This window comes from Ascaphus truei, chromosome 21, assembly GCF_040206685.1.
Source record: "Ascaphus truei isolate aAscTru1 chromosome 21, aAscTru1.hap1, whole genome shotgun sequence".
Classification (NCBI taxonomy): Eukaryota; Metazoa; Chordata; class Amphibia; order Anura; family Ascaphidae; genus Ascaphus; species Ascaphus truei.
In genome coordinates, this window is record NC_134503.1 from 23124769 (window position 1) to 23148702 (window position 23934).

Sequence of the window (23934 nt, forward strand, 5' to 3'; positions counted from 1 at the left end):
GGAAGCCATTCCAATTTGATTTTGGGAGAGACAGTCGCCACATGTGACTGCCTACACCAATCACAGGGCGCCTACTGCACTCTGCCCGCCCCCTTCGTGACGTCACTGCGTCGCTCCAAACTAAAGTGCAACTTTCGCCAGTGGCGACGGGTGACATCATTGGTCGGGTCACCGGCACTATAAACGTGCCCTTACAGGCGATCTCCCTGCACAGAGAGAAGCTGCATCTCCCTGCACAGAGAGACCTGCATCTCCCTGCACATAGAGAAGCTGCATCTCCCTGCACACAGAAACCTGCATCTCCCTGCACAGCTCTTACAGGCGATCGGCCTACAGTAACCCTTGTGCAGAGTAACCTTACAGTAACCCCGGTGCTCGGGCGCAGTGTAACCCTATAGTAACCCCGGTGCAGAGTAACCTTACAGTAACCCCGGTGCTCGGGCGCAGTGTAACCCTATAGTAACCCCGGTGCAGAGTAACCTTACAGTAACAAACAAACAGTAGATGGCGCTCTAATCCTTAAACTAATAAAGTGAATGTGTATAAAATATACAAAAGTGCAAAGTGATTAATCTACTATATATTTCTGAAAGCACTGTATGTCTGCGTCCCTAGCGGCAATCTCATTGGTCCCTTGGCCTGCCCGCCCCCGCACCTCTCATTGGCCTGAGGCAGAGTGACGGGCAAAAACACACACACACACACACACACACACACACACACACACACACACACACACACACACACACACACACACACACACACCCCTCCCCCCTCCCTCACACACACACCCCCCCCCCCCCTCACACACACACACACACCCTCACTCTCCCCCGTCAGTTGGACCGCAGCTCACCTTCCACACCCCCCCCCCTCCTCTCCCAGTGCCCCTCACTCTCTCCCCCCACCTCACCCAAATCCCCACGCTCCGCAACATCCCCAGCCGCACCATCACCCTCACCGTGCGCCGCGCCCCTCCTGCTCAGCAGCAAACTCCAGGCTCCTCCCCCCTCGCGGCGCGGCCCGGGCCTCCTGCTCTCCCTCTCACGTGCGCCGCTACCGGAGAGGGGAAGCGCGGCGCGGGACTCCCCCTAACGTGCGCCGCTACCGGAGAGGGGAAGCGCGGCGCGGGACTCCCCCTCACGTGCGCCGCTACCGGAGAGGGGAAGCGCGGCGCGGGACTCCCCCTCACGTGCGCCGCTCCCGGACGGAGGGGAAGCGCGGCGCGGGTCTCTTGCCACTCTTGCCCCCCCCCAGCTTCCCGAACTCACCTCCTGCCCCAGCCAGATGCCACGGGGTCAAGGTAAGTCACCCACCGTCTCCCACCCACGCACTGTCACCCAGTCACCCACCCAGTCACCCACACACCCACCCAGTCACTTTCACCCAGTCACCCACCCACTCACTCAGTCACCCACTCAGTCACCCACTCAGTCACCCACCCACCCCCTCAGTCACCCACCCAGTCACTTTCACCCAGTCACCCACCCACTCACTCAGTCACCCACTCACTCACTCAGTCACCCACCCACCCACTCACTTAGTCACCCACCCACTCACTCAGTCACCCACCCACCCAAGTCAACCCACCCACCCACCCAAGTCACCCACCCAGTCACCCAAGTCACCCACCCACCCAAGTCACCCACCCAGTCACCCACCCACCTAGTCACCCACCCACCCAGTCACCCACCCACCCAGTCAAGTCACCCACCCACCCAGTCACTTTCACCCAGTCATCCACCCACCCAGTCACCCACCCACCCACTCAGTCAGAGTCACCCACCCACCCAGTCACTTTCACCCAGTCATCCACCCACCCAGTCACCCACCCAGTCACCCACCCACCCACTCAGTCAGAGTCACCCACCCACCCAGTCAAGTCACCCACCCAGTCACCCACCCAGTCACCCACCCAGTCAACTCAGTCACCCACCCAGTCACCCACCCATTCAGTCACCCATTCAGTCAGTCACCCAGTCACTCAGTCACCCACCCAGTCACCCACCCATTCAGTCACCCATTCAGTCAGTCACCCAGTCACCCACCCATTCAGTCAGTCAGTCACCCACTCACCCACCCACTCACCCAGTCAGTCACCCACTCACCCACCCAGTCAGTCACCCACTCACCCACCCAGTCAGTCACCCACTCACCCACCCAGTCAGTCACCCACTCACCCACCCAGTCAGTCTCCCACTCACCCACCCAGTCAGTCTCCCACTCACCCACCCAGTCAGTCTCCCACTCACCCACCCAGTCAGTCTCCCACTCACCCACCCAGTCAGTCTCCCACTCACCCACCCAGTCAGTCTCCCACTCACCCACCCAGTCAGTCTCCTACCCAGTCAGTCTCCCACCCACTCTCCCACTCAGTCTCCCACTCACCCACCCATTCAGTTTCCCACTCACCCACCCATTCAGTTTCCCACTCACCCACCCATTCAGTTTCCCACTCACCCACCCATTCAGTTTCCCACTCACCCACCCATTCAGTTTCCCACTCACCCACCCATTCAGTTTCCCACTCATCCACCCATTCAGTTTCCCACTCATCCACCCATTCAGTTTCCCACTCACCCACCCATTCAGTCTCCCACTCACCCACCCATTCAGTCTCCCACTCACCTACCCATTCAGTCTCCCACTCACCCACCCATTCAGTCTCCCACTCACCCACCCATTCAGTCTCACACTCACCCACCCATTCAGTCTCACACTCACCCACCCAGTCTCACCCAAAACCACCCACCCAGTCACTGACCCACCCAGTCACCGACCCGTCACTGACCCACCCAGTCACCGACCCTGAAAAAGTCACCCAGTCACCGACCCACCCACCGACCCAAAGTCACCCACCCACCAACCCAGAGTCACCCACCCACCAACCCAGAGTCACCCACCCACCCACCGACCCAAAGTCACCCACCCACCGACCCAAAGTCACCCACCCACCGACCCAAAGTCATCCACCCACCGACCCAACTCACCCACCCACCGACCCAACTCACCCACCCAACCACCAACCCAAAGTCACCCACCGACCCAAAGTCACCCACCCACCGACCCAAAGTCAAACCGACCCAAAGTCACCCACCCACCGACCCAAAGTCACCCACCCACCAACCCAAAGTCACCCACCCACCGACCCAAAGTCACCCACCCACCGACCCAAAGTCACCCACCCACCGACCCAAAGTCACCCACCCACCGACCCAAAGTCACCCACCCACCAACCCAAAGTCACCCACCCACCGACCCAAAGTCAAACCGACCCAAAGTCACCCACCCAGTCACCGACCCAAAGTCACCCACTCAGTCACCCACCCACCCACCAACCCAAAGTCACCCACCCACCGACCCAAAGTCAAACCGACCCAAAGTCACCCACCCAGTCACCGACCCAAAGTCACCCACTCAGTCACCAACCCACCCACCCACTCAGTCAAGTGTCACCCACACAGTCACCCACACACTCAGTCAACTCAGTCACCCACCTAGCTGTCAAGGGGGGGGAGCCTAACCCTGTCGTACGCCCCCCCCCCCCCCCAAAATTACATCCCAGGCAACGCCGGGTCTCTCAGCTAGTAATATATATCAACAAGTGCAAATACGGGTACAATAAATCACTCAAACCCTTAGATGGACTGTTTCAAGGTCCAGAAAACAGTATGCACAGGAGAACCAGGGGAGCAGTTGTACCTTAAAAATAAAAACAAAATCTACATAGTGTAAAAATGTTAGCACAATGAAGTGGTTTCTAAGAAACTTAGAAAACTTGGTAGGAAGGCTATATAACGTATAACCAACAAACCGATGTGGTTAAACCACAGGAGGAGCTAAGATCTCAAGCAGAGACAAAGACAAGGATAAAACAAACACTTTTATCCACACACAAGTGAATTGGAGGCTTACAAGATCCAAAAGGATAATCAGCATAGTAGGAGTAGGTAATCTTCCGATCACTTCACATCACCGATCACTGCTGCTGCTGCACGCCACCCGACTGTGTCTCGAACAGCCGTCACGTCACTTCCGGGATTCCGGCCGGTTGGAGATGACGTCACGGGCTCAATGTTCTCTCTCTCTCTCAGTCTCAGGGTCACACTCAACGCGTTTCGACGTTAGAAAAGGCTCCTGTGTGCTTCCTGCACCACTTTATTTCTTCATCTTACAGTAACCCCGGTGTTCGGGCACAGAGTAACCCTATAGTAACCCCGGTGCAGAGTAACCTTACAGTAACCCCGGTGTTCGGGCGCAGAGTAACCCTATAGTTACCCCGGTGCAGAGTAACCTTACAGTAACCCCGGTGCTCGGGCGCAGTGTAACCCTATAGTAACCCCGGTGCCGAGTAACCTTACAGTAACCCCGGTGTTTGGGCGCAGAGTAACCCTATAGTTACCCCGGTGCAGAGTAACCTTACAGTAACCTCGGTGCAGAGTAACCCTGCAGTACCCCCCGTGCTCGGGCACACAGTAACCCCGGTGTTCGGGCGCAGAGTAACCTTACAGTAACCCCGGTTTTTGGGCGCAGAGTAACCCTACAGTAACCCCGGTGTTCGGGCGCAGAGTAACCCTACTGTAACCCCGGTGTTCTGGCGCAGAGTAACCCTACAGTAACCCCGGTGTTCGGGCGCAGAGTAACCTTATAGTAACCCTGGTGCAGAGTAACCTTACAGTAACCCCGGTGCAGAGTAACCCTGCAGTACCCCCCGTGCTCGGGCACACAGTAACCCCGGTGTTCGGGCGCAGAGTAACCTTACAGTAACCCCGGTGTTCGGGCGCAGAGTAACCCTACAGTAACCCCGGTGTTCGGGCGCAGAGTAACCCTACAGTAACCCCGGTGTTCGGGCGCAGAGTAACCTTATAGTAACCCCGGTGCAGAGTAACCTTACAGTAACCCTGGTGTTCGGGCGCAGAGTAACCCTATAGTTACCCCGGTGCAGAGTAACCTTACAGTAACCCCGGTGTGTTGTGTCTTGTAGGTGTCGGCTGCGCTATAAATATAAATGACTGCGAGCACAGCCCCTGTGAGAATGGAGCGAGCTGCCAGGATGGGGTCGCCGAATACTTCTGCAGATGCCCCTCCGCTGCCCCTGACGGGATCACATGGGGGGGAAAGAACTGCTCGGTGAGGTTGGAGGGCTGCGAGGGCCACCGTTGCCAAAATGAAGCTGCGTGCATCCCAACGTATGAAGGAGAAATCCACAGCTATGTCTGCAAATGCCAGCCAGGCTTCTACGGGGAGAACTGCTCCACACCCACCACCTTCTCCTTCCCTTCCAGCGGGTACATTGTGTATGAGATGCCTGCGAGTAACAGGAGCAGGAGGAGCGCGGGGAGAGACATGGGCAGCATTGCACTGAGGTTCAGAACAACGTTACCAGACATGGTGCTTGTGTGCCGTGGGGATGGGGACACCTACCTGCTGCTCGAGCTCTATCATGGCGTGCTGCACGCAGGGCTCAGGAGAAATGGCAGCTCGGCTCACTTGGCAATTGGTGAGCACAGAGTGGACGATGGCCATTGGCACAAAGCAGAGGTTATTTTAGGCACGTCTCTGCAGCTGATTCTCCAGCATGAAGGTTGCAGTAATGGCTCCTGTCTAAAGACTCAGATCCTCAGTACGGAGGATGATCCTCGGCTCCCAGAATCCTTCAGTACAGTGTACATTGGGGGGCTCGTTGAGGAGTCCCTTCTAAACCACACTCGGAGCCGTCAGAATTTCACTGGCTGCTTGGAGGACCTGGAAATTGACGGCCGGATTCTGGAGCCGCAGAACATTGGAGGTGACCAATCCTTTGGGATGGAGCTTGGGTGCAACAAGACAGAATGGTGCCATCCCAACCCATGTCAGCACGAGGCACTGTGCATGGACCGCTGGACCAGCTTCAGGTGCGACTGCATCAGACCCTACGAAGGTCCCACATGTCTGCAAGGTAAGCGATGTATTATCCAACATTCCGATTATAAGAGGGAACGTTCACTGGCGCCAAAAAGTCTCTGCTCCATTATTTCCCCGGATCACACACACATCGCTGTGAAATTCTCTAGTGATTATGTACAGAAAATAAAGGGTACTTTTCCAGAAACGGATCAATATTAAGCAGGAATCATTATCACAGCTTGTAGTACTGGTACTTGGAGGGGGTCAGATAAAATAGCATCAAGTCTCCATTGTCTTCAGAGAGGTCCCTGGGCACCCTAATATTGATAGTTGGGAGTGGAACCTGCAGCTTTCATTCGTCCTAAAACTATTTCACACTGGTGTAATTCTATAGTATTACTGTCACATGTCTAGGGAGATCAACTTGTGTCTTCTGGTCAGTGTCTTAGGGGTGTTATTTTTGGGTTTTATACATCAATCGGACACATTTTGTTCTCTAACACAAATCTGTAAAAACATTCAGATAAAGTATAAATAATATAACCTGCTGTTGACACCAGCACATACATGAATCACTGCGCAGCACCATGAAGATATAAAAGCAAAGACCAAATTGATAGCAGGACACAAGAGCATGTTCGGGGCTACTGTAAGTGGGTGGATTGGTAATTGTATGTCTCATGTGTATATTTTGCCTCTCGTCACTGTGTTTGCTCAGAGTACACGCCGGGAACATTCCACAGAGAGGGGACCCCGAGCTTTGCCAGCTTCACAGTCACTCAGCCCCTGGGAGCCACCTTTGACATCTCTGCCTTCATCCAGACCCTGAAAGCAGACGGTCTCCTGCTGCAGATAAGTAATGGCACTGTGGGATACTTCAGCGCCTACCTGCAGAGCGGCCGGATTCACATAGCAACGCTATCTTCACAGACTCTGATCTTTCAGGAGGACGTCAGTGATGGGAAGAAGCGGATGATAAATATCTCTGTCCGGGAAGGGCTCGTCACGATCACTCATCTGGAAAAGGAGATTGAATTGGGCCAGCTGCCATCTGTGTCCATTGCTGAGGGAGATTTGGTCCACATTGGTGGAATGCCCCCCGGGGGCAGTATTGAGGCGTGGGGCGGGTATTTTAAAGGATGTCTTCAGGATGTGAGACTCAACAACGATCGCATGGAGTTCTTCCCACTAGAGATGGAGGTCATCAGTATGCACGGAGTATCCTATCCCGGGAACAGCAGCAACGTTACTCGGGGCTGTGTGTCCGATGATACATGTCACGTGAGTATAGCATGTGCTGTGTGTATGTGGGCAACATGGAGCAGAGAGGCTTGCAGCACCTGGAAGATCATTCGGGAGGCCTTCATTTCATCCAGTAGGGGATTGACCAGGGCTGAGGGTAGATCTAGAAAAGGGTTTTCCGACGCTCGTACACACACTGAGGGCTTTTTATTGCAGATCGGGACAGTTTCTAGCCCATCAGTAATTTATTTCACATGACAAAGGGGCTGCGTCCCTCGAAACGTTGTGCTGGAAACGGTCACGATGATGAGTAACAATAAATGAAGAAGCATTAATGTGTGTATGTGCAGCGGAGAAACTTTGTATATATCTATATCATTGTCAGCCCTTTTTGCTTATTGAACAGTATGTAAAGAGCAGTGTTGGGATTCCCTGTTATAAAGTCCTGCCGGCTCAACAACCACAAAGACTATTAAAGGATCTTTGCATAAGTCAGTGCAAAGAGAATGTATTATATTTATATATGGATATAGATATATAAAGAACAAACGAAGCAGGCACTTTATCCATTTGTATTGCAGATTTAATCATCGTTTCAGCTCTCGACGGAGCCTTTGTTCTTTACAAAGGCTCCATCGGGAGCCAATACATTGAATTAATCTGCAATACATCTTCATAAAGTGCCTGCTTCTTCTGTTCTTTATGTAACACAGTACATTGGTATTCGATCATCCAGCACCCACAACTTGAACAACCTAATTCAAAGTGCCCTGCATGTGTGTGTGTGTATGTACATATGTGTACACACACACACCTCAAATTCTTATCTCACTGCCTCAATCAAAGTGGTGGGAAGGTGGTTTATTTGAGTCGTTTGTTTGAGTATGACTCGCCTACGATTTGTAGATGACATTGTTATTTTTGCCACAAGTCCCGAAGACCTCCAGCGACAAATTGGAGAACTCGCCGAAGCGAAGCAAGTAATAAAGTCGGCCGCCATGTGAATCTCAGGGAGACCAAAGTGATGGTCACCAAATGTGTCAACTCTACAAAGACTGAAATAAATGGAATAAAACTAGAAGTCGAAGACTACGTCAACCTTGGTCGGCAAGTAGCAATGGATGGGAACCTTTAGAAAAAACACAACAAGAGAATGAAGGCCTTTCTCAACACACATCCTTCCCCTGTGCATCAAGCGGAAAGTGTTTGACCAGTTCTGCCTGTGCTCACATCTGTATGTGAAACGTGGCCCCTAAATGCAAAGATAATTCAGAAGCTTCAGACAACCCAAAGAAGTACGGAGAGATGCATGCTGGGTAATACGTGAGGAGACAAGAAAGAGAGTGAATGGGTTCGAAACCAAACAAAAGTCTGTGACATCATCACAAGGGTGAAGAAATTAAAATGGCGGTGGGCCGGACATATCGCAAAAAGAAATGACCATCATTGAACATATATGGTACTCGACTGGATTCCAAGGGAAATTAATAAAAGACGACGACCAAAAGTAAGATGGGAGGATGAAATGAGAAAATGTGTTGGAGCAACGTGGAGAAGAGGCTGTAACCGCAGACCTGGGAGATCAGTGGGAGTGCTTCATCCAGCCGTGGGAAGACCAGGGCTGATGATGATCCTTCTTGTGTCTGTTCACGTTTCTGGACTGTTTGGCACTGAAAGGGTGATCATTGTCACTACATTTTCACAAACGAACGTTAGAATGTGAAATATGTAGAATAGATAAAATGTGCAGATAATGTTGTATAATAAAACAATAGTGTGTATGTGTGACGACTGTGACATAATCTCTCCGATTCATTTTCTCAGCTTGGCCCCTGTAGAAATGATGGCTCATGCACAGTCACCTGGAATGACTTCACTTGCAGCTGTCCGGCCAACTTCACCGGGAGAACGTGCGAGGAGCCGGTGTGGTGTGAACACAGACCCTGCGCTGCAGAGACCACCTGCCGGAATGTTCCCGGAGGATACGTGTGTATGGGGCTTTTATTATAGCTTTGTGTATATGTCGTGACACCCTCATTTACATTACTGCCCCCAAGTCTGTCCTGCAAGGGAGCAAACACCAGTAGGAATGTTGGAGGCTCATGTAACAGGTCTCACTCATTGGAAGGAGGTTCCCTTTGTCTCCAGATTCCTAATATCTCACATTGGAGACCAGGGAGGAAATCATTTAAGAGTTATTCACAAACAATCATTCATAGCCATGCTTCTCATACACCTGTCTTTAGTTGTTAACCTTTGAGCATTAATATCCCTCTTATTCCTCTGTGGTAAGGCAGAAATTAGTTAAACACATGTCTTTTCTCAGTCTTTCAATACCCCAAAGTAACTGATTTATAATGTGTTCAACATGTTTCAAGTTCCTCCAGATATATAAAGAGGATGTTGCGGTAATGTGGGCTTTATTACTTCTCACGTCTGCAGGTCTGGCGAATGCAACCTTCCAAGGTCAGAGCTCGGTGGTATTTGCTCCCAACATTTCAGCACATAGAGAACTTACATCCGTCTCCCTGGACTTCCGAGCCAGAGACAGAGAGGCTGTTCTGCTCCAGGCTTCCAACGAGGTGGACTCTCTCTTCATCGCCATTCAGGACAGTTTTCTACTGGTGACGCTGCGAAGTGGAAACGGCGTGGAGGGCATCCGGTTTGATAGCACGATGGAGGTTTCCGATGCGTCCTGGCACCGAGTGGTAATAGCCATGGAAGACCCTTCTGAGGTTTCTTCCCGATGGACAGTCCAGCTGGATAATTTGATCAACATGACTCTCCAGGGCAATGCTGGGAGCCTGAGCTTTCTGAGAGAGACTGTTCCCATCATCCTGGCTGAGAATTACACCGGGTGTATTGGACAAGTGAGCATCGGAGGGATATACCTTCCATTCACTGACCACACGTTCCCACAGCAAGAACAGTTCATCAGGAGCAGCTCGGGAGCGCTGGACTTGGGGTGCAGGGGAGCGGATGTGTGCAGTAAGAACCCCTGTCTGCACGGCGGGGAATGTGAAGATCTCTTTAATTCCCTCCGCTGTGTCTGCAGCGCGGGCTGGGAAGGGACGCACTGTCAGCTCAACGTTAACGAGTGCAAGTCCAGCCCCTGCAGGCACGGCTCGTGCACGGACCTGGACGCTGATTACCGGTGCAGCTGCTTCCCGGGATACAACGGAAGAAACTGTGACATCAACGTGGACGACTGTCAGCACCACCAGTGCCTGAATGGAGGGTCATGTGTTGACGGCCTGGTCAGCTACACATGTACATGCACAGCCAGTTACACGGGGCCTCACTGCCAGTAAGTATTAACTCTCACTGGATGGTATTGTGCACTGTGCAGTGTGGCACGTCTTATGTATCCTGGTAAGAAGAACATATCTTTTGAAGTGAAACTTCCTTAGTGGCACCTCATTCGTGATGGGGCAAAAAAGAATTGTGGAGACAGAAATGAAACGGATGTGACGTCAGTGCTGGCAGTTGAGGCCGGGCTGTGTTCTGGCTCAGCCCGACCCCAACACTGACATCACACCCGCTCCACGCTCCTAATCACCCCCCCCCCCCCAGCCCCACACCCCCCCCACACACACACACACACACACACACACACACTGACTGACACACATACACACACACTGACTGACACACATGCACACACAGTGACACATACACACACACTGACTGACACACACACACACACATACACACACTGACTGTGAATAGGTTAGGGGGATGTGTGAGGTGCAGGGGGGCTGCGCATACGTCACACGGTCACACGCACGCACACGGTCACACACACACGCACATGGTCACGCACAGTCACACGCACACACACACAGTCACACGCACACACACACAGTCAGTCGCACACACAGTCAGTCGCGCACACAGTCAGTCGCGCGCACACGCACTGTCACGTGCACCGTGCACTGTCACGCGCACACGCACTGTCACGCGCAGAGTCACACACAGTCACACAGTAACACGCACAGTCACACGCACAGTCACACAGTCACACGCACAGTCACACAGTCACACGCACAGTCACACAGTCACGCACACACACACACACACACACACACGAGGAATTCACGCTTAGTGCAAATACAAGGGATGTGTACGCATGTTCTAAGTCAAATTTATTTGCGTTTTGTCAATGAAATTGTATTTTGATTTTTAATTAAAACATCACCAATACAAATACAATTTCTGTGTCAAAGAAGTCAAAGAAGTTGCGCGTACACAGCTTTTTTTCATACTAGGTGTGATTTTGTACAGCTTTGTACTATATTACTGTGAGATGATATACCATTTGGCACGGCCTGCTATTAACGGGAATGGGATAAAGGGTTAACCCTATTCTTGGGATTCTAGCCACTATGGGTTTGAGGGATGATCGAGCTCATGCCTCCTGTAAGAATACGCACAGTTCTGTGTCAATTCTGGTTCTGCAAATACAAATCTCACTTGTGAGCACATTCACCCGCCTGAGACAGATCTGCAACCCTGCCTTTCCACATTATCTCCTAGCATGCACTGCTTCCACTTCAGCCAGGGATTCTGGGTAATGTGCAATTCCTGTCATTATCTGGCTGAGCTATGCCTCAGCTCATACTGTGTCTTCAAGTATACTTTCAGGGCTCTTCTGATGGAGTAGACTTTGATATTCGAGCTTCTCATGCAGTTTTGTTTGTATGTACATCACAGGCTGCACATTATGTCTTAATGGAGCCTATTCTATAAACTTCGATAACTAACTCATCGAGGTTTTTGAGCACTTCCTGAACGATCTGGCAAGTTTGCTATTCAGAATGCTCCGATTTGCCAAACGCGTACGGGAAGTGCATCTCCCCGAGCGGCAGCGCCGCGGCTCAAACACACCGGGCGGGAGCTGGAAAACAGCTCAAACTCGCGTTTTTGATAACATCTCCCTATTCTAGTAGCTCCGATGAGAACATTGAGGCTCTCACCTAGCGAGCTGCTCACCAATTTCATATCGCCACCCCAGGGGTGACCAGATGGGATTTGCGAGGAGGACTTAGAATTTATTTTCCTGCATCAGATTGGAGCCGGGGGTCTCCGGAGCTGATACACATTAATACCAGCTCCGGAGACCCCCGGCTTCCATCCAATGCAAGAAAAATATATTTACAGGCAGCTTCATTAACTTAGCGGCTAACCGCTAAAGCAATGAAGAGGTTACATACTAATGCCCATTTTATTGGGGGTAGCGGGGGTGAGTGAAGGTGGTATTTGGCCCGTGGTGGTTGTGTAGGCCTTGCGGGAGGGGTTAACCCCATCATTACCGTAGTGGTTATTACCACTAAGGTAATGAAGGGGTTAACCCCTCCCGCTACCCACCCAGTAGGAATAAACACCCACCACGGGCCTCATACCACCTTTACTCACCCCGCTACCCACAATAAACATTAAAACAAAATACAAACACAATACACACATTGATTGCCAGTGTGGTTACCTATGCCCTCAATGGGAGCAAATATAACCCCAATGGCAATGAATGGGCACCCCCTCTTCACCCCCCCCCCCACTCCCCCCCATTAAATACAGTACAGTAATGGGCAAATTTACTATTATCCAGACCTGGATAATAGCTCAGCTGCCCATTAAAAAAAAACATTAACCAGCCAGTATAAAGTAAATAAAAGTTCACTTACCCCTACCAGGATGAAGGCCGTCCTCATCACCGTCCTCCGCGTCCATCTCCTCCTTGGGCAGCAACAGTACAATAAAAAAGAAACTAATGGCCACTAACCCCTTAATGGTTAGTAACCACTATAGTAATTAAGGGGTTAACCCCCCGCTACATACACGGGACGCCTAACCACCCTCCCCAGGGCAACTACTCCCACCCTCTACCCATTGATTGGCAAAATGGTACACCATGCTCATATAATATGGGCATGATTTGCCACTATGACAATCATAGGGGAAACCAAAAAAAAAAAAAACAATCACCAAAAATACAAAATTAAAAAAACCAAGAATCAAAAAAACACAATAATTAAAAACAATCACCAAAAATACACAATTAAAAAAACCAAGAATCAAAAAAATACAATCAATGTTTTTCTTACTTTTGACGTCTTCACCATCCGATTCCGAGTCCAGCTGCAACCTCTTCATCCTCGACACAATGCTCCAATGGTAAGTCCATTTTCTTCTTTATTCTTTCTTCTTTATCTTCATCTGTACATTGTAATCCAATGGGGCGGATGTTGTCTCCTCGGCCTCTTAAGGTCGAATGAAACGGGACAGGCCTTATAAAAGGCCTGTGACGTCACATTTGAGTGTCAGGTGGTACTCCCCCAATCCGATTGGCTGGTGTAGCATGTTACATAGTTAGATAGTAGATGAGGTTGAAAAAAGACGTACGGCCATTAAGTTAAACTTACTGTATGCTAAATTTAGACAACAGATACTTTATCCTATATCTATACTTACTTATTGATCTAGAGGAAGGCAAACAAAAAAAAAAACATTTAGGGGAAGTATACCTTTCCTTTCTAAAAAGATGTCAAACCTTTTTTTGAACAAATCTATTGTATCTGCCATCACAGTCTCCATGGGTAATGAATTCCACATTTTAACTGCCCTAACTCTAAAGAACCCTTTCCTTTGTTGCTGGTGAAATTTCCTTTCCTCCAACCTAAAGGGATGACCCGAGTCCTTTGTACTGCCCGTGGGATGAATAGTTCTTTTGAAAGCTCCTTGTATTGTCCCCGAATATATTTGTATATAGTTATCATATCCCCTCTTAGACGCCTCTTTTCTAATGTAAATAAATCTAATTTAGCTAGCTTCTCCTCATAAGATAGATTGTCCACCTCCTTTATTTATTTGGTGGCTCTTCTCTGCACTCTTTCTTGTTTCAGAATGTCTTTTCTAAGGAGTGGTGCCCAAAATTGTACTCCATACTCAAGGTGTGGTCTTACTAATGCTTTGTAAAGGGGCATAATTATGTTTACTTCCCATCCATCCATTGCCCGTTTAATGCAAGATAAGATCTTGTTTGCCTTTGCAGCTGCTGCATGACTTTGGGCACTATTGCTAAGCCTGCTGTCTACAAGCACTCCTAAATCTTTCTCCATCAAGGATTTCCCCAATTTATCCCCATTTAATGTGTAAGTTGCCAGTTTATTCTTGCATCCCAAATGCATAACCTTACATTTATTTGTGATGGGGTTCTTTTTGTTAAGGATGTGACATCATCTTAAAGGGAGGTACGTCACATCCTTAAAAAAATGGCTGCCATCACATGGTACTTCATCCAATCGGATTGGGGGTGTACCACGTGGTATATCTCACAATCCGATTGGTTAAAATACCATGTGATGGCAGCCATTTTTAAAAAAAAGGATGTGACATCATCGCTTTAAGATGCTGAAACATCATTTTTTTTAAATGGAAGCTGTCACATGGTACTTCAACCAATGGGATTGGGGATGTACTATGTGATGCCTCACATGGTATAACTCACAATCCGATTAGTTGTAGTACAATGTGATGGCAGCCATTTTTTTTAAGGATGTGACGTTACTCCCTTTAAGATGACGTCACATCCTTTAAAAAAAAAAAAAAAAAAGAACCCTGTCACATGGTACACCAGCCAATCGGATTGGGGGAGCACCATCTAACACTCAAATGTGACGTCACAGAGCTTATATAAGGCCTGTCCCATCTCATTTGACCTTAAGAAGCCGATGGGACAACAACCGCCCCATTGGATTACAATGTACAGATGAATATAAAGAAGAAAGAAGAAGGACTTACCAGATGTTGAGGAGCATTGTGTTGAGGTTGAGGATGAAGAGGTTGCAGCTGGACGATGAAGACGTCAAAAGTAAAAAAAACATTGATTGTATTTTTTTATTGTTTGTTTTTATTCTATTTTTTTTTATTGTGTTTTTATGATTCTTGTTTTCTTAAAAAAAAATTATTCTTGGTTTGTTTAATTGTGTTTTTTTGATTCTTGGGTTTTTTAATTGTGTATTTTTGGTTATTGGTTTATTTAATTGTGTATTTTTGGTGATTTTTGTATTGCTTTGTGTTTTTGGTGATTTTTTTTTTTTGGTTGCCCATTGACTGCCATAGTGGCTAATCATGCCCATATTATATGAGCATGGTGTACCATTTTGCCAATCAATGGGTAGAGGATGGAAGTAGTTGCCCCAGGGAGGGTGGTTAGGCGTCCCGGGTGGGTAGCGAGGAAGGGGGGTTAACCCCTTAATTACTGTAGCGGTTACTAACCGCTAAGGTGATTAAGGGGTTAGTGGCCATTAGTTTGTTTTTGATTGTAGTGTTGCTGCACAGGAAGGACATGGACGCGGAGGACTGTGATGAGGACGGCCTTCATTCTGGCAGGGGTAAGTAGAACTTTTATTTACTAGCTGGATAATGTTTTATTTTTAATGGGCAAATAAGCTATTATTCATATCTGGATAATAGTAATTTTGCCCATTACTGTACTGTATGTGTTCAGGGGGGTTGTTGGGGGTAGAGGAGGTGGGTAGTAGGGTTGTTGTGTTTTTTAATGCTTCTTGGGGGTAGAAGGATTGGGTGGAGGGGGTAGTTGGCCCAAGGGTGGGTGGTTAGGTCTCTCGGGTGGGTAGCAGGAGTGGTTACCACCACTATGGTAGTGAAGGGGTTAGCTCCTCCCGCAACCTTCCCGGCAGGCCTAACCACCCACCCTGGATCAACTACCCCCTTAATCCACCCCATCTGCCCCCACTAAACTGGGTATTCAGGTTTAACCCCTTCATTGCCTTAGCGACTAGCCGCCAAGGTAATAAAGCTGTTTTTATTTACATTTTAATACTAGTGTACAGGAGCAGGGGGTCTCCTGAGCTGAACCGCACTGATTTCAGCCTCGGGGACCCCCTGCTTCCCAAGTCATAGGCCCCGGTATGGGGTGCCGGTATCCCCATGCAATGTTTAAATCTCCTGCGTCACGTGATCTGCGACATTTAAACACAGAGGACATACCGGCACCCCATATCGGGGCCTGTAACTCGGGAAGCAGGGGGTCCCCGGACCTGAAATTTAATGCGGTTCTGCTCCGGAGACCCCCTGCTCCTGTACACTAGTATTAAAATTTTAATAAAAGTACTGCGATCGCCTGTGAGAGCTGTGCAGGGAGAGGCGGGTCTCTGTGCAGGGAGAGGCGGGTCTCTGTGTGCAGGGAGATGCAGCGCTCTCTGTGTACAGGGAGAGGCGGCTCTCTCTCTGTGCAGGGAGATGCAGTGTCTCTCTGTGTGCAGGGAGATCACCTGTAAGAGCTGTGCAGGGAGAGGCGGCTCTCTCTCTGTGCAGGGAGATGCAGTGTCTCTCTGTGTGCAGGGAGATCACCTGTAAGAGCTGTGCAGGGAGAGGCGGCTCTCTCTCTGTGCAGGGAGATGCAGTGTCTCTCTGTGTGCAGGGAGATCACCTGTAAGAGCTGTGCAGGGAGAGGCGGCTCTCTCTGTGCAGGGAGATTGCCTGTAAGAGCTGTGCAGGGAGAGGCGGCTCTCTCTGTGCAGGGAAATCGCCTGTCACAGCTGTGCAGGGAGAGGCGGCTCTCTCTGTGCAGGGAGATCGCCTGTAAGAGCTGTGCAGGGAGAGGCGGCTCTCTCTGTGCAGGGAGATCGCCTGTAAGAGCTGTGCAGGGAGAGGTGGCTCTCTCTGTGCAGCGCTTACAGACAGCGGCCAGATCGCACAGGGGAGCACTCTGAGAGAGGCTGAGATCCCATCGCTGCTACGCCGAGCGGTATTGGCATTTTCCCACCTCACGGTTTCAGATTCTTACTGAATACCGCGATAACACAAATGACGGGGTCGTGCCACACCGTTCGAGATGGCAGCAATTTTATCGAAGCTACTATTATAGTCCCCAATGTCTCCGCTTCCGCTGTGCTTGTGATTGAGACACACGAAGCTCCTGTTCATACATGTTGCATACAGGTCACTGCCGAGCACAGACCGTATAACGTGTGATGTTTTTTGCTTCTGTTAGATGGCCCTTCCCCCCGGAGCAGTGTGATAAAAACTTCACCTGTCTGAACAGCGGGAGGTGCAGCAGCGGCATCTGGGGCGCCAACTGCAGCTGCAGCCCGGGCTTCACAGGAAGGAGGTAAGTGGCCCCCGCAGATCCTTAACACCTTCACTGCCAGAGAGGCCTGCAACCTATTACTTTGCATCATGTACAGGTGTAGACTTCCCATAATGCTTTGCATGATGTACAAGCATAGGCTTCCCATCATGCTTTGCATTATATATAGGCATAGGCTTCCCATCATGCTTTGCATGATGTACAGGCGTAGGCTTCCTATCATGCTTTGTATTATGTAGAAACGTAGGCTTCCTATCATGCTTTGTATTATGTAGAAACGCAGGCTTCCCATCATGCTTTGTATTATGTAGAAACGCAGGCATCCCATCATGCTTTACTGTCAGTTAAGGGGTTAACACAAGACAAAGCTTTTCCGTCCCAGAACCCAAATAATGTTGATACTTCGGCCAATAAATTACATTCGAATCCAATAATTCAGAAAGTAAGTGACACTTCATAGAGATCTACTGTATGTCACACCCTCACCGTGCGTTGTGACGTGCTGTGTGTCCCAGTGAGTGACACTGAGTTCAGAGGAGTGAGATTTCACAGCTCCACATCCTGGGGAATGAGCAGTAATCGGGGTCACTTGTCCTAGTAGAAAGCCCGCGTGTTGGAGAGAGGATTCAAGTTACCGGGTCTCCGCTGCTCTCGTTAAACATGGTTTGTCCTTTCAGGTGTGAAACCAACATCAACGAGTGTCAGTCCGACCCGTGCCTCAATGGGGGGACCTGCCAGGACTCGGTGAATAAGTACAAGTGTATCTGTAACTCCAGTTTCAGCGGTGTGCGCTGTGAGGTAGGCAGCGCCTTCGGTTTTCCTTACTAACCTCTGGTTTTTGGGCACTGCAGGAGGTTGGGTTACCACCAAGTTACATGTGAAATGTGACTTACCCCTGTATAATGGGGTGGCTGTAATAGAGAGCAACGTCTGTCCGCATTTGTAGGAAACGGTTAATGTAATAAAAACAAAAATAGGATAAGGACATGGACTAGTAATGTATATAATGGGAATATAACTAATAATGTGTGGGGACTAGTAATGTATATAATGGGAATATAACTAGTAATGTGTGGGGATTAGGAGTATATAATGGGAATATAACTAGTAATGTGTGGGGACTAGGAGTATATAATGGGAATATAACTAGTAATGTGTGGGGACTAGGAGTATATAATGGGAATATAACTAGTAATGTGTGGGGATTAGGAGTATATAATGGGAATATAACTAGTAATGTGTGGGACTAGGAGTATATAACGGGAATATAACTAGTAATGTGTGGGGATTAGGAGTATATAATGGGAATATAACTAGTAATGTGTGGGGACTAGTAATGTATATAATGGGAATATAACTAATAATGTGTGGGGACTAGTAATGTATATAATGGGAATATAACTAGTAATGTGTGGGGATTAGGAGTATATAATGGGAATATAACTAGTAATGTGTGGGGACTAGGAGTATATAATGGGAATATAACTAGTAATGTGTGGGGACTAGGAGTATATAATGGGAATATAACTAGTAATGTGTGGGGATTAGGAGTATATAATGGGAATATAACTAGTAATGTGTGGGGACTAGTAATGTATATAATGGGAATATAACTAGTAATGTGTGGGGACTAGGAGTATATAATGGGACTATAACTAGTAATGTGTGGGGATTAGGAGTATATAATGGGAATATAACTAGTAATGTGTGGTACTAGGAGTATATAATGGGAATATAACTAGTAATGTGTGGGGACTAGGAGTATATAATGGGAATATAACTAGTAATGTGTGGGGACTAGGAGTATATAATGGGAATATAACTAGTAATGTGTGGTACTAGGAGTATATAATGGGAATATAACTAGTAATGTGTGGGGACTAGGAGTATATAATGGGAATATAACTAGTAATGTGTGGGGATTAGGAGTATATAATGGGAATATAACTAGTAATGTGTGGGACTAGGAGTATATAACGGGAATATAACTAGTAATGTGTGGGGATTAGGAGTATATAATGGGAATATAACTAGTAATGTGTGGGGACTAGTAATGTATATAATGGGAATATAACTAATAATGTGTGGGGACTAGTAATGTATATAATGGGAATATAACTAGTAATGTGTGGGGATTAGGAGTATATAATGGGAATATAACTAGTAATGTGTGGGGACTAGGAGTATATAATGGGAATATAACTAGTAATGTGTGGGGACTAGGAGTATATAATGGGAATATAACTAGTAATGTGTGGGGATTAGGAGTATATAATGGGAATATAACTAGTAATGTGTGGGGACTAGTAATGTATATAATGGGAATATAACTAGTAATGTGTGGGGACTAGGAGTATATAATGGGAATATAACTAGTAATGTGTGGGGATTAGGAGTATATAATGGGAATATAACTAGTAATGTGTGGTACTAGGAGTATATAATGGGAATATAACTAGTAATGTGTGGGGACTAGGAGTATATAATGGGAATATAACTAGTAATGTGTGGGGACTAGGAGTATATAATGGGAATATAACTAGTAATGTGTGGTACTAGGAGTATATAATGGGAATATAACTAGTAATGTGTGGGGACTAGGAGTTTATAATGGGAATATAACTAGTAATGTGTGGGGATTAGGAGTATATAATGGGAATATAACTAGTAATGTGTGGGACTAGGAGTATATAACGGGAATATAACTAGTAATGTGTGGGGATTAGGAGTATATAATGGGAATATAACTAGTAATGTGTGGGGACTAGTAATGTATATAATGGGAATATAACTAATAATGTGTGGGGACTAGTAATGTATATAATGGGAATATAACTAGTAATGTGTGGGGATTAGGAGTATATAATGGGAATATAACTAGTAATGTGTGGGACTAGGAGTATATAATGGGAATATAACTAGTAATGTGTGGGGACTAGGAGTATATAATGGGAATATAACTAGTAATGTGTGGGGATTAGGAGTATATAATGGGAATATAACTAGTAATGTGTGGGGACTAGTAATGTATATAATGGGAATATAACTAGTAATGTGTGGGGACTAGGAGTATATAATGGGAATATAACTAGTAATGTGTGGGGATTAGGAGTATATAATGGGAATATAACTAGTAATGTGTGGTACTAGGAGTATATAATGGGAATATAACTAGTAATGTGTGGGGACTAGGAGTATATAATGGGAATATAACTAGTAATGTGTGGGGACTAGGAGTATATAATGGGAATATAACTAGTAATGTGTGGGGACTAGGAGTATATAATGGGAATATAACTAGTAATGTGTGGGGACTAGTAATGTATATAATGGGAATATAACTAGTAATGTGTGGGGACTAGGAGTATATAATGGGAATATAACTAGTAATGTGTGGGGACTAGGAGTATATAATGGGAATATAACTAGTAATGTGTGGGGACTAGTAATGTATATAATGGGAATATAACTAGTAATGTGTGGTACTAGGAGTATATAATGGGAATATAACTAGTAATGTGTGGGGACTAGGAGTATATAATGGGAATATAACTAGTAATGTGTGGTACTAGGAGTATATAATGGGAATATAACTAGTAATGTGTGGGACTAGGAGTATATAATGGGAATATAACTAGTAATGTGTGGGGACTAGGAGTATATAATGGGAATATAACTAGTAATGTGTGGGGACTAGGAGTATATAATGGGAATATAACTAGTAATGTGTGGGGACTAGGAGTATATAATGGGAATATAACTAGTAATGTGTGGTACTAGGAGTATATAATGGGAATATAACTAGTAATGTGTGGGGACTAGGAGTATATAACGGGAATATAACTAGTAATGTGTGGGACTAGGAGTATATAATGGGAATATAACTAGTAATGTGTGGGACTAGGAGTATATAATGGGAATATAACTAGTAATGTGTGGGACTAGGAGTATATAACGGGAATATAGTTTGTTGATGCAACGCACAGCAAAAAGGGGTGACAGCAGGTCTGGCAAAAATCTTCTTTATTGTAGAAACATTAAAATGTGGAAGGCTGCAACCTTCTACGCGTTTCGTGCAGTGAAAATTGCACTTTATCAAGAAGTCAGTTAAACATGGTATGCTACACACTATATATAGGGACAGTCTGCCGTTTGGCGCCAAAAACGCTAATTGGAATTTGCATAATGATTTAATAACACAAAGCTGTGCCAGCGCCCTACCAGAAGCGACTATTTACCTGTTTAGCCATTGAGACATCCGCCTCCCAAACACTCCTGCTCTGTGGAACGCATTGCAGGGCAATGGAGGGCTAAATCTCGCGAGATGCGTTCCAGGTTAGCCACGACTGTTCGCGCATGCGCAGTTTGTACTAAATGATAAAAAGGACCCCGATCCCATTAAAGGGAACAGCTACAGTCCTGTAAATACGCGCATGCGCATGAGTGGCTCTGTAAGATTAAATACAACAATAACGGCAAATAATCAGTGTAAACGACCACCATAAGGGAAACAACGATGGTAATGCCCCATAAACCTATGGAGACACCCATATATGTACCACACTGACGGGGGAAGTGACACACCAACCATATAGCACATAGAGAATTCTAAATTGATGAAACTTTTTAGGCAGACTGTACCCCATACATACAAAACATATAATAATTGTCAAATTAAAAACAAAAAAGTTTAATCAAAAAATATAAAAAAATTTTTTATATATATATATATCTTTAATTCTAACTTATACCTATATTAAAACCATTTATACAACCCTCCAGAAGAACAGAGGAAAAATTATTCAATTGTTTCATATACACTTTGTTGCAAAAATCAGAAAAATCAGAGAAAACAATCATAGGCATCAGAAGCAATTCTCCTTTGTTAACCTTTTAACAATTGTCATAAGTCAATAAAGCTGTTTCTATTGAGAGAAATGTGTTGCACCAACTTATTGATATAAGAATTTACATAAAATTGTAGGTACAGAGTTGCTAGCTTTTTGTGAGGTAAATTCACTTCTTGTATACTATTTGTTTACACTTCTATAATCAGAACAAGGATCTAAATATTATATTATAATATATGGAACACTAGAGCCATTTTGTATAGTCCTCATGATATAATCCTAGAACTAGACATCTTTATTTTACTTGTGTTCTAAATTAAGATAGAAGCTAAATTGTCTATCTATTAATGTTTCATTTCAAAAAATGATTAATGCTGCATTCAATGTTTATTCCATCAGGAAAACGGGTTTTTAGCGTGAAGATCCAATAGGACTCTCTGCAATCTAATCTTTTTACCAAATCTCCTCCCCTCATTTTAGGTAAAATTCTCTCCATTCCCATGAATGAGAAATTCTCAGTACCACCCTTCTCACATTCAGAAAAGTGTTTGGAAACCGGGTGTGCCAGGTCTCCTCTTTTGATTAATCTAAAGTGTTCTTGCATTCTAATTTTGAGGGACCTTGTTGTCCTTCCGACGTATCTTTTCCCACAGCCACAATTTATCACATAGACCACGAAAGATGTGTTACAATTAATGAAATCTCTAATTTCGAAACGTCTGTGAGGGCTGTGGGAAAAGACATATCTGGAAGGTTTCATGTATCTGCACATATTACAATTATTGCATCTGAATGAACCTTTAGTCCTGAAGGTGTTGGTATTGATGTTTATGTCTGGAATTACACTAGGGGATAGATAATTGGAAATAGTTTTGGCCCTCCTATAGACAATCTTAGGACCCATTTTGATATACTCTCCCAGAATGGGATCCATGCGTAATAGGCCCCAATGCTTATTAATTACCTTGTTCACTTGGCCACTGGCCTGACTGTATTGTGTAATAAACAGGGGGGGTGTACTTCCCAATCTATTCTTATCACTCTTCTGCCCAACATCCCTCACCCTTGACTCTCTGGTGGGGAGTAATGTACTTCTTTCTTTTTTAATTATTCCCTCTACTATAGATTGGAGGGTCTCCCTGATATAACCCCTTTCTACGAACCGATTGGTAAGCGCCTCAGACTGAGTCAGGAATCCATCTAATGTGGAACAATTCCTCCTCAGTCTGAGGTACTGGCTTTTGGGGATGCCAGTAATCACCGATCTGGGATGACAACTGTCCGCCCGAAGAATTGTATTTCTTGAGTTACTTTTCCTAAAAGTGTCCGTTTGAATCTGTTGGTTCATATCCACATATAATAAAATGTCCAGGAAGCTAATGTGATGTGCATTAAGGTTGGTGGTAAATTGAATATTAAGATTATTATTATTAACATATTCAAAAAATGATTCCAATGTGTCTGTGCTCCCGTGCCAAACTATAAGTAGATCGTCAATAAAACGCTTATAAAAAACTATATTGTGTCTAAATTTATTAGTGCTATTATAAATGAAAACATGCTCCCACCACCCCATAAAAAGGTTCGCATAGGAGGGGGCAAAACTTGTCCCCATTGCTGTCCCCCGTTGTTGCAAATAAAACTGGTGCTCAAAAAGAAAATAATTGTGTGTGAGAAGGAAAAGAATAGATTCAGTGATAAAAGTGGTCATTAACATTGAGCTTCCCGGACATTCAATGAAGTGACGAACAGCTGCCAAACCTAGATCGTGCTCAATAATTGAATACAGGGAGACCACATCCATAGTTACCCAAAGATAGTCAGGTTTCCACGTGACTTTTT

The 23934-nt window shown here is 46.4% G+C and overlaps 1 protein-coding gene across 4 annotated transcripts in view; it reads left to right on the plus strand.

The window, feature by feature from the left end:
• Positions 1–23934, plus strand: part of CRB2 (crumbs cell polarity complex component 2) — a 165182-nt gene that overhangs the window by 120733 nt on the left and 20515 nt on the right. For all 4 annotated transcript variants that reach the window (XM_075579365.1, XM_075579363.1, XM_075579362.1 and 1 more), the window contains exons 7-12: positions 4985–5938; positions 6605–7167; positions 8953–9118; positions 9571–10435; positions 17147–17263; positions 17920–18040. In XM_075579365.1, the coding sequence (XP_075435480.1) occupies positions 4985–5938; positions 6605–7167; positions 8953–9118; positions 9571–10435; positions 17147–17263; positions 17920–18040 (2786 nt within the window). The remainder of the gene's footprint in view (positions 1–4984; positions 5939–6604; positions 7168–8952; positions 9119–9570; positions 10436–17146; positions 17264–17919; positions 18041–23934) is intronic.